This window comes from Phasianus colchicus, chromosome 2, assembly GCF_987193195.1.
Source record: "Phasianus colchicus chromosome 2, bPhaCol1.hap1.1, whole genome shotgun sequence".
In the NCBI taxonomy this organism is placed as follows: domain Eukaryota; kingdom Metazoa; phylum Chordata; class Aves; order Galliformes; family Phasianidae; genus Phasianus; species Phasianus colchicus.
In genome coordinates, this window is record NC_143437.1 from 65,664,140 (window position 1) to 65,676,292 (window position 12,153).

Sequence of the window (12,153 nt, forward strand, 5' to 3'; positions counted from 1 at the left end):
GGAGCAATGTGGTGCTGAGTTGTGCTTCCCAGCTGTTCACCCAGGGGTTCCCATACTCATAGATTCTGGCACTGGGTGTGCTGGGCTTGGTTTTAAAGGTTACAACAGGCAGCAGCTTCATAGCATTTCTAGGAAATGCAGCAGTGACTCTGGGGCATTAATTGCAGAGCTTTCTGGTTTGTCGAGATTGAGATCTGAACAACTGAGGGATTTTTGCAGGCCTCAGAAGAAACCATGCTAGGAGCTGCACTTGGTGTTGCTCAGTTATCTCGGCTCCCTCTACTCCTCATCACAAAGCCTCACTTGGGGCTGAGGAGAACCTGAAGCAGCAGCAGAGGCTGCTTCCTTTCACTCACAAGCTCCCAGGTGTGAGTACTGGGCAGAGCAGCACTTGGGCTCACAGAAGTGCCCCAGGGCAGGGCCAGCATCTGACCCTGCATTGTGCCTGAAGCCTTGGCGTGCTGCACGTCCATGCAGAACAGAAACCCAAAAAAGACTTTTCCCTTGCTGAAATGTTTCAAAAAGGCGTGGAGATAAAAGCCACAGAAGAAGATTTGCTCTGGGGCAAAGGCAGGCTATCCTGACCTAGGAATGTGGTGTGAGAGCAATTTGTACAGACAGAGTTACTGACCTCCTAGTTATACAGTGTGTTCCAGCAAAAAATAAAAAGAGAGATCCCTCCCAGCAACATAAAATCTGCCTTGAAAATGGCAGATAGGCTGCATTGTCAGCTGGGGTAATTTGGCTTATCAGATTTATTAACATGCTTGTCACTAATATGCATTTTATCTGGTGATCTGATGCTGTAATTTGCATGTGGCATGGAGTCAGCATATTTAATAAGCTGAGCTGGGGCTGCTTTTCCTAACCACCATGCTGGGGGCTGGGTGAGCACAGGGGTTGTGTGCCTGCCAGGAGCCATGCTGAGCAAGGGGAGCAGCAATTTGGCTTCGGAGTGGTGCTCAACACATATTGTGGGTTTTGTGTTTTCAAAGAAGTGCCCTGTGTTTCCAAGGCAAGGGGTCCATTTAGTCAAAGTGTTGGTGTAATGGGCTCCTGCACGCTGCATCAGCGATGCTGCCAGCTGTTTGAGCTCCTGTGCAAGCACATGTATCTTGTGATGGTGCTCACAGGGTTCCTTACCCTTTGCCGTTGCCTGTCCTTGTTCTAAGCAAGCTGTGTGTGATCTTTTAGGTTTATGGCAATGTGTGCATTGAAACTACAGCTGTGAGAACCTGGTTTCCACTTTCCCTTAATTAGGGCTCTGTTATACAAGTTTGCTATGGAATGCTCTTGGACCATCTGGCCTCCAGCATGCCTTGCAGGGCTAGAAAACCAGGAGTCAGGTGGCCTCTCTGCCAACCTCTCCTTCCTCTCCTCCCCATCTGTACCTTCAAACTGAGGTTCAGGAAACACTGCAAAGAATGCAGACTGTGATTTATGTATAAATTGGTCTAGATAGGACCCCTGACGTAGAGGCAACATAGCAATGTAACAAGTAGTCACCCTGCCATCAGAAAAATCAACAGCATAAATTGTTTGTCTTCTCCAGCAGTGGGGCTTACATTGCTCTAGCTCTCAGTAAAAATGATATGCTGGAATTGTGCCCCCCCCACCTTCTCACCTATTTTCCTATCTTCCCATGACCCTTCAACATACCACAGAGTCACCTCCTCATGCCACAACAGCAGCAGGGTGAAAACACTGGGGCAGTTGGCCTCAAAGGAGACTAAAGAGATTTCTTTCCTCCAAAGATGACATTTTAATGCTATCTTTCTATCTGAGCGCCAAGAACAGGGTCACGGAATGGCTGAAGTTGGAGAGGACCTCTGAATTAAGGTCATCTGGTTCAGCTGGGAAGCAGAAGGTCTCAGCCTCTCAGGGAAACACAACTGATCAAAAACAACAAAACAAAACAAAAAAAGAAAAAGAAGAAAGAAAGAAAGAAATTGTTGAATAAAGTATGTGCAACAAGCGAACAAGCAAACCTTCAGGCTTGGTCATCTCACATGTGATCAGACCCTGTCCAGGCTTTCAGGCTTCATTCAGTTAGAATTGTATTTGTGTGCTATCCCAGCTGCAACATGTGTGAGGACAGAGGGACATAGTCCTCATGTTCATGATATGCCTGCAGATCCAAGGAACTTGACCCGCAGATACATGCAGCCTGCAGGTTTTCCGGGGATTGGAAAGTGGTGTGTAGCCCCAGGATATGCCAGTCCCAGCTCATCCAGAACCACAGGGCTACCAGTGCTGTCAGGCCACGGTCAAGGACAGCATTCCAGAGATGGCAGGCTGCTGCAGAGACCTCAGACATTACAGCCCAGATGGACTTCGAGAGAAGAGATTCTGTAAATTTTGAGTCTTGTACGCCAAAATTATTCCCATGAAGTTTTAGCTGGGGAGACTGAGGACAAAGCTGAGCACAAGAATAGCAGCTCCAGCAGATCGGCTAATGTAGAGGCTACATAAGAAGCAGGCTGTTTGAAAGTGAAAAGACACTCACAAATCCTTCAGCACCTTGGCAAATTCAACCACTGATGTGCTGATGCTTAACTAGCCTTATGTCCCTAACTTCAGGCATTAGGGATTTGAAGCTTTCTTTATCTTACATCTTTTTATATAGGAGGACTTACTTGAGTGTCAGCAATTTTCACTAGAAAAAAGATATTTGTTCCTGAGTAATATTGTCTCTTAGGATCAATTACATGTAGTGTAGGAAAAAAGTTATCACTTTAATGTTTTACTAAGTAAGGGAATGAGAATTACCATGTCTGCTTTGTACTCTTGGTCCAACCCAGATTGCAGCATAGAGTAGAAGTACAGAGCATCAAGCACTGGATGTGGTGGAGGAATGGTGTCAGCAGGGAACTGTAAACAGTGCCATAACTTAATTCCCTAAAAGCCATTTGTCCACGTTACAATTTCCATACTCATCCTGAAAGCTAAAGGAGCTTTTATGAGAGGGTGGTGAGAAGTCAAAGTCAGTATGCTTCAAAATTTGAGAGTTTGTCGCTAGGGATCCACTGTTAGCAATGCAACTCTTTTGCCTTTATGTTAATACAAGGCACCAGGGAAATGATTGCGTATTTTTTTGTACATGCTATGACTTAATTATTACCACAAGACTTTTCTTTAAAGTCATACTGAAAATATTTTCCCTAAGAAAACAGTAAATGATCGGAAAAGCAAATAAATCAGAGTTTAAAGGCTTGTTATCTTACCATCCTTACCACAACTGGATCCTGCAAGCCCTGATGATGGATGAGCACATTAGGCTGCACGTATTTGAGGCACTACAGTCTTCAGTGCCAGGAGCTGAAAGTACACTGTCAAGTTATAAATCACAGGCCACAGTTGTGCCTTGACATCATTGCACTCCAAGCATCTCGAGTAGCAATCTTATATTTAAATCCTTGCATGTTTCTAATGAAATATTGTGTTTGTCTTTAATTTATGTTTTTACCATGTTTGTTTGTTTTGCATTTTGCTGAGCTTGAGCAGGGAAAGCGGGAGGTACATTTCTAATAAATCTCACTTCTATTCAACATGCTGTGACTTGCAAATATCACAGGGAAATGTTGATTTGAAACATTTTGGCAGAATGAATTTCTATTTTATTGAGCTTATTGGATTTTATGCCTTTTTTCTTATGTAAAACTTCAAATCTGAATTAAAATCTTAGCCCTCTCTTGGAACAAGCCCATCCTTGCCTGCTAAGACTTTCTTTTTGCCCTACACATTCCACCCAAGTGTCCTGTGAGAGCATACCCCATGGAGCTGTTTGTTAATGCTTGCTTCTTCACCCTGCAAGTGTTGCAGAACAAAGCAGTCGCCTGCAAACGGGTGCTTTGATTCCATCGCTATTTTGTTTAAGACTCATTTCTTCTTTCACTAGGTGCAAAGTTTCCCATTAAATGGACTGCACCAGAAGCGGCATTGTATGGAAGGTTCACAATCAAGTCGGATGTGTGGTCTTTTGGGATCTTACTGACAGAGCTGGTAACAAAAGGGAGAGTGCCATACCCAGGTAAGAAAACCATCTGAGCCTTGCATCACTGGGGGAAAAGAGTGGGAATGAGCCATGTGCTTAAACTGGGATGTGTGCTTATTGTCGTTGGGCTCAGAGGAGGATGGTTATCATGCAGAAGTTCTGTGTATGCTTGGAAGGACGTGATCCTGACTGAAAGCCAGTGAGTGTTGGTCATGAACAAGAGGACAGGAAATCCAGCGTACTTGTTTCTATGTTTTTAATTGTTTTCAATTAATTTACTTTCTAGCAAAATAATGAAAGCAAGGTAAAACAACTGCATACCGGAAAAAATCATTGCTCACATTTGCGTTCCCTTTAAAATACCAACAAACTCCCAGAATACTGTATTTGTTCTGAATACAGCATTACTATATTTGTTCTGTCACTCTGGTTCTGTACAAGGTCTGGTGACTGTCTGAATGTTTGGCATTACCAAATCTCCTTTTTACATACTCTTAAATTTCAACCCTTCTGTTAGGCATGGATGGAAGGGAGAGAAAAAGTGTGTAATGTGCAGGCCAGAGCTCACGGCAGGGTCAGGGAAGGGCCAGGTTCTCTGCATGGGGGAACCAGAGGCCCCATGACTCTTTGTTGAAAGACTGCCAAGTATCCCATGGATTAAGATTTGTAGCCAGGGTGATTGGATCTGCCTGTGCAGAAAGAGCTTTGCCTTCTGCCTCCTCTGAAAACTGTGGACATTCAGGTGAAGAGGAAGGAGGTAAGGAGAAAGCAGTGTGTTACATGGAAAAGAATTTAATCCCTTCATTTACTTATCACCACGGATACTAATTACAGCATCTAGCTGCATTTTTGCTTCTTAATTTCTCCCTAGGAAACCTTGGCTGTGTGCATTGCAGCTGATTTAGTGGAAAGTGTCCTAGAGCATTTCCAGTTTGCCAGTCTTGCCACTATCAAGCAGTCTGGCCCATACATCAAATACAGCAAGAAAAGCATCAAGGTGGAGTTCAATTTATCCTTTTGTATTTTGTGCCACTTCAGAAAGCTGAGCTCAGCAAATTTGAACTCCCAGAGTTTTTGAGAAATTTCAGCTTTACTAGCTCCTAGGAGCCAGCAGATGATAATTGGGAAGGAAATATGGGAACTGGAAGGCTTTTCATGATCAGCAGTGAATTTTACAATGACTGGCAGAGAGCAGCTTAGCAAAGCTGTGATTGTGCCAAGAGAATGAAGGAACAGAAAGAGAGGTGGTGTGTTTCTGTGGGATAGATGAATCCCTCTGCCCCACAGTTCCCTGTATGGTTGAAGAACAGGGTGTTGCCTCTGGACAGTGTTTGTGTCAGTGTCTGGGAGAAAGGTCTTCTTGCTATGTGGATTATCAGGCTTGGGGAACAGTGATTTTCAGGGGGTTACTGAGGGTTAAATGAGCAGTCGTGGACTGTGTGCAAAGGTCGAAGATAGAAAGAATATGTGTAAGACTTCGCTGCTACGGCGTTGCTTCTCTAGGGTGAGCAGAGATCCTGGGTGGATGCAGGAAGAGGATGCTTCTGGTCAGTACCAGCAGAATGGATGTCAAGAGGCTCTTGCCAGCCAGGGCAAAGTTAAGGCTTCTTTGGTTTTTTTTTTTGCTGAGTTTTACATTTGTGAGGCAGCAGTGCATAGCAACTTATCTTTTATCACATGCATGAGTGTAGATACACACACACAGAGGAAATAATACTACTGTAGGCAAAAGTGACTGTCTGAGCTCTTTGTTAGCCCACAGTAATTGAACACTGTGTTAGCCAGGTCAGTAGAGGATAGACACATTTCCCAAGTGTTCATTTTTCTCCCTGTGGGAGAAGGAGACCACTGGATGTGCTCTTAAGTGCTTGTAATATATGACTTCTTGTTGGATCCTTGACAGAAATCTCAGGCCTGGTCTGTGTCCTGAAAATGTGGACAGTTTTATTACATGGCAGCCTGAACACTTCAAAGACAACTAGCAGTGTTTCTCCTCTTCTAGCACTGTCCTGCCCCTTCATCCCACACCGCATAAAGCCCTCACACACTGAAAATCCTTCCGGTTCACTCTCCCCCAGACACACTAGAATAGCATCAAGTAGCTATATCAACTTTTTGTGAGTTACATGGCACAGAGTTGACATTCATAGAATCACGGAATCGTAGAATCCTTAGAGTTGGAAGGATCTCTAGCCATCTAGTCCAACTTCCCTGCAGTGAACAGGGACACCACAGCTAGATCAGGTTGTCAAGGGACTGATCCAACCTCAGCTTAGAAGTCCCCAGGGACAGAGCATTAACCACATCTCTAGGCAACCTGTTCCAGTGCCTCACCACTCTCACTGTAAAAGATTTTTTTTTTCACCAGCTGGTCATGTGGTCATGTACATCCTAGTTACACCTTGCCTGAGCTCAATACTAGGCTCCTTCCCTCTTGCCATGGCTTCTGCCTCTGCTCAGCCAGGCCTTAAGCATTCTGGTGATCACCATCACTCCCTCCCTGTCAGCTTTACCTAAGGTTTTTCCTGCCTTCACATCATGGCTTGCATAAAGAAGGAAGAGATAGGTGTTCAGCCACCCCAGGAGGCAGGACTGAGCCCTACTGTGACAAGCAGTAGGATCTGAGGGAACGGCATGGAGCTGTGTCACAAGAGGAGATAAGGAAAAGGTGATCACCACCCCAAGCTGCCAGAATTCAAGCAGCATTTGGACAACACTCTCAGACATAGTGCTTGAATTTTGGGTGGTCCTGTGCAGAGCCAGGAGCTGGACTTGAAGGATCTTGTGAGCCCTTTCCAACACAGGATATTTTGTAATTCTGTGATTCTATCGTGCACTCTAATTCTGAGATGGTAACTATGCCTCCAGGGCACAGTACCTCATGCCTTGAAGAATCAGGCATTGTTTTAAGCTTATGTAGGAGGGAGAAGTACATCAAGGAGGGCACAGGGAGAAGGCAGGCAGTTTCTAGGAGGGGAACAGGACTAGTGAGTGGAGCAGGACTTGGCATTCATTCTCCTCCAGATTTCAGCCAGATGAATGACCTCTTTTTGGAAGAGAGGCCAGAGCAGAGGTAGGACACATGAACAATAAAGATTTTACTGGCAGAGGTGAACATCAAGCTGGAGTTCATGATCCAGCATTGCTCCCTGACCTTATAGCTCCCACAGGCAAGACTGACTTTTTGACAGGTGTCCTCATCTTCATCCTTCAACCAGGCCTGTTTCTCTATCAATGGACATAATGATAATGGACTGCTGTGATAACAGTGTTTTCTCATTCTTCTCACAAGACAGCATAATTGTTCTGGGTGTTGAGGTTCTATTTTCACTACCATAGTAGGGAAGTAAAAGCTGGATATGTGCAGAAGAGAAGCCAAGTTTAAAAAGTAATCTGCTTAGTAAACCTTTTTCATTCTGTTTCTTTCTCTTTCCACAAATTTCTCTTGGATCTTAGTATCTTTTTAATGGAGTTTAAGAGTAGGAAGCTGCATTTCTCAAGCAGTTGTCAGAATTTGATTTTATTTTTATTTAATGTTACCTTTTGCATAGGCAAAATTTTCAGCTGCACTAAACAAACATCTTTGAACTCACCCCTTCTGTTTTCTGCTGCGCTTGTCACACTAAAAACATTTATGATGTTTTATGTCCAGTGTGACAGCAACCATGATAGTGTACATATTGCTGCCTCCAGCCAGTTGGTCTTTGAGTTTGGACTCCAAGCAGGGCTGCAGGCCATGGGGAGCTGCATTCAGCCTCTTCATCACTGCAGGAGTTTGGGGCCAGAAGGGTTGGGCCGAGCGCACATCACTGACCCAGTGTGATGGGTACCATTGTCATGAGCAGTAGATAAGAACTTGAGGGAGGTGTGTAGTCAGCACATCACACAGATAAGTTTTGGTGGGTTTCTGTGTAAGCAGGAAAGCTCAACTCACAAATGCTGCAGCTCAAAGTTGCAACTCTTATTGCAAGCAAATAATACATTATTTAAAATAATGATAAAAAAAAAGATTTTAATAGCCTTGATTTGTGGGTGTTTTGAATGTGAGAATTATTTGGGGAATTTCAGGCCTTAATTTTTAGATGCTGCCCAGGGAAGTGGTGGAGCCAGCATTCCTGGAGGTTTTCAAGAAAAGGATGGACATTTAGAGACAGGGGTTAGTGGGTGTGATGGTGTTGGGTCTATGGTTGGACTAGTGGTTCTCAGTGGTCTTTTCCAACCTAAATGATTCTATGATTTACAGATGTTTAAAAATTGTTACTATTTTTGCACAGTAATAATTGAGTTCATATTAATCTGTAAAAAGACAAACAGCATTATGCTTCAAAGGTTGTTTTCCTTAGGGAGCAGCTTTCCCATTTCCTTCAGTACTCTATCATTTGTGGGTATGGAATGGTACCCCTTTCTGAGCCCCACACACCATCCCTCTCCTTTCACCTAGCTCTTCTATGGGGCTGCTCACAGAATTCAGGAATTCTGATTCCAAATCCAATTAAACAAAACCTGCAGATTAAGCTGCCTCTGTGTTACCTTGCTCTCTGAGAGCACCAATGTGATCCAGCCCCTATGGAGGATGGCACAGTACTTCTCTAGTACTAGAGATGTGCAAACCCTTCCAAGACTGAGAACCTCTGAACACGAGTAGAGGCACAACTTAGGAACCTGTGAACACGAGTAGAGGCACAACTTTGGATTTGGAGAATCTAAAATACCACATATCAGAGACTGGACAGCAGCTAAGCTGTTGTTTTAAAAATCCAACGTTAAGCATTTGTATCTGTATGAGCTTGCTTATTGGACTGAAATCATACAGTGGGTGTTGAAAAAGGGTAATTCTCAATCCAAAAGAAAAAAACAAGAATAAGGTGGCTTAAAATCATCTCTGTCCTCAGTGGACTTAATGTTTCCCAAAGTAATCTATATAACATAAATTTTGGATGTGGGGATGCTCCCAAGTTTCAGTAATCTTGTTTCCTGTCCTCTGCAACAGCAGCATTGCCTAAGTTTGTGTTATTTGCTTTGTTCCACCCAACCAAGTTCTAAGTTTTTTTAGCCACAACTGGAAATTTTACATTCCCTTTTATATCATTGTAACTCTTACTATTGTAGCTTTTGTAGGAGGATTCATGCTGCATTGCATTTCTACCTCCAGTCTGTACAGGCTGTAGATTTTTACTGTATTGAGCTTTACAGTGGCCATATCCCGCAGTGTCCTACAACTATTGGAAGTTTCAATAATAAAACTGGATAGTGGGAGGTTATTTCATTTTTCATTTTCTCGAGGATTAAGTAACTTATGGAAAACCCATCTTTTGGAAATGGGATGCTTCCTTTTTGGCCCAGTTACTAGTTCTAGGAACATTATGAACACAGACTGATTTTAAAGGAGGCGAAATAGCTGGAGTCAGTAGAAGAACATTGCTGAGTAGTTTATTCCACAGACATAAGGTGTTTTTTAAATAAACTTTTAAGGCTTCTAGAAGCCTACTGCAATCAGAATTTCATCTATTATTAACAAAAAGAGTTGAAACTCTCGGGTATTCATTAGGAGAGAAGAGTTGTACAGGCTGCTCAAATATTCTCTCTATGGTGTTAGAAGTGCAGATACAACAGGCTCCTGCAATCAAAACAGAAACACTTCAACTTGCAGGATAAGATAAACGAATCCAGATAATAGGTTTGTAAATATAAATAGGCTTTTTACGAAGTAAAAAGCATACCTAAAACACTGCTGTTCGTCTAAATCTGACTAATAATGTAAGCAAGATTTTGAAAAAAAAAAAAGAAGCATTTGAAACTCCTTGTTTAAATTAGTAGCACATGTCAAAGCCAACGGATTTTTTTTGGCAGAAGGATTCTGCAGCCCTTGCTGGACACGTGAATTCCAACAGGGAACATGGAGATTGCTTGATTTAGTTTCATATCTGGGTTTTACTGGGAGGGAGGAGAAAGAAGAAAGGAAGAGAAGGGCGTTTTCCTGGATAATACCACGATGAGCAAAACCTGGCTTCATTGTCTTTCCAAGGACACCAATGACTGTGGCTCCAGGCATCTTTTTTAAAAGAAAAGGGAAGTGAAGAGCTGCTTGTGTTTTCACTCCCCTCCACCCCTTCCTGGGGGTTTTTCTTCCAGTGTATATTTTTTTATCGAGTTTCAGAGTGTGCTTGCAGCACTGAGTAATACACTGGATAAAGTACCAAACATCTGATATCTTAGAATAACAAATCAGTTGGGAAGGAGCTTTCCTGCTGATGTTGCTTCCATCCCTGTTGTACTTACAGGAGTACTGCCAAAAGAAAAACAAAGAATTCAGTTTCTTTGAGGTTTAGGTATATACAGTAGATAACTTATTTGGTAACACTAATTTTTTTCAATCTTTTATGTTTAAGGGAAGCAGTGCTTGGGCTAAGCTCTTAGCTCAAAATATGAAGTAATTCATACATAAAAACAGTGCTGGTTTTAGTTCAAATCACAAATTTAAAAAAACTATCGGTGAGAACGCAACGTGAGCAAAATGCCCATTTTTCTTATAGCATCTCACAAACAGCAAGGCCAGAACGTTTGGGCTGATGCTTGCTTTGGGTTGGTGATGACTCACAGACCACTAGTGTTCTTTTGCAATTTAATGAAAAAGTAGAATATGTTTGAAAATGTTCTAGTTAGATCATAGAATCACAGAGTGGCTTAGGTTGGGAGGCGCCTCAAAGATCATTCAGTTCCATCCTCCTTCTGTGAGCAGAGTTGCCAATAATGAGGAACATCCAAAAGTTTGTTCTGTTTGTGGCAAGCTTTTCTGGTTTGTTGTGAGCAACAGTTTGGACGTGATAATACAGGAGAACACCATTTAATGTCTGCAGAGGATTCTAAGCTACAGACCATGTTACACGTAGCACCATGCATATAGTAAGTGAATGCAGGTGATAAATCTAACACAAGAAACCAGTGCTAACATGTTGTTTGCAGGGTAGGGAATGCTATAAACCAGTAATCTCACTCTTCCTTTTGCAACCATCATTGCTGAAGGAGACAGTAAAGCAAGGTTTGTAGGAGGATGAGGCAGTTTTCTGGGAGGTTCCTCCATGAGTGGTAGCAGTATGAAACAGCCTGTTGGTTCTTGTTTGGAAAGCTAAGGTGATGCAGTGTTCTAACCAGAACTGGAAAGCAACAAGAGCTTGACTACATGAGACACTCATGGGGCTGCCTGTGAGAGGCTATGGAAGTGAAAATAAGCCACTGTGTTTGACATAGTGGGCAAGAAGAAGCAAAAGGCGAGAGCATGGAAGGGACGGTTACAGCCAGAGGCTGGGAAAATGATCATTACAGAGACACTGCAAATGGATTATCAACAGGAGGAAATTGCCCTGTCAAGATAAGAGGAAATGGTATTTTGTAATCGTAACATGAGATGAGAATCTAGATGTGGGTGGTCAGGAAATGCTCTATCTTACAGATGCTCATTTCAAAGAGCATCTTTGAGTTAATTCTAACCTCTTAGAATTAAACACAGCTAGAATATGAGGACACAAAGAAAGCCCAGATACTGCTGAGTTACCAGCCTAAATGTCACTCAGAGTAAGGATACTGCTCTCACCAGCCAAGGTGTAGGGTAGGTAAATGAATCTGTACTGAAGAAGGTTGTAGAATTATTTCTGGCAAATACACGGAGTGAAAGGAAGAGATCCTCTGAGTCCTGAACGTGAAGCCAGAAGGATCTTCAAGAGAGCACCCTGAAAGAACAAGGCATGATGATGGAGTCTTGGATGCAGGGGGAGAATCAGCTAGCAAAAAGAGTAACATGAATGTATGTATTTCTGAATTTGTTGTGTAGGACCTTCAGTGTCCCTCCTGGTTTTCCTGCGGACTTGGCTGGCAGGATCCACTTAGTCAGGGCAATGAAGTTGGCTGTTGCTTTTCAGCAGAGGACTGGGGCCAGAGTTGCCTAGAGATGAGCATACGGCATGCAGTCAAAATGCTTTCCCTGGAATATGTCTGCATGCCTGCGGTGTCAGTCTTACCTTTGGTATTGTAAAAAAGCCAAAGGAGTAACTGGAAGAGATATTTAAAACCAAAGCTAAGGTTCACTACAATTAAGATATGGCGAGAACACTTGTATGGTGAATTGTAATGTGTGTAAATGTAAAAACAGTGGAGAAATCAAG

General features: G+C 42.9%; 1 protein-coding gene across 8 annotated transcripts in view; it reads left to right on the plus strand.

Moving 5' to 3' along the window:
• FYN (FYN proto-oncogene, Src family tyrosine kinase) overlaps window positions 1-12,153 on the plus strand; it is a 131,656-nt gene that overhangs the window by 114,938 nt on the left and 4,565 nt on the right. For all 8 annotated transcript variants that reach the window (XM_031611153.2, XM_090135878.1, XM_031611152.2 and 5 more), the window contains one exon: window positions 3,899-4,030. In XM_031611153.2, coding sequence (XP_031467013.1) covers window positions 3,899-4,030 — 132 coding nt within the window. The remainder of the gene's footprint in view (window positions 1-3,898; window positions 4,031-12,153) is intronic.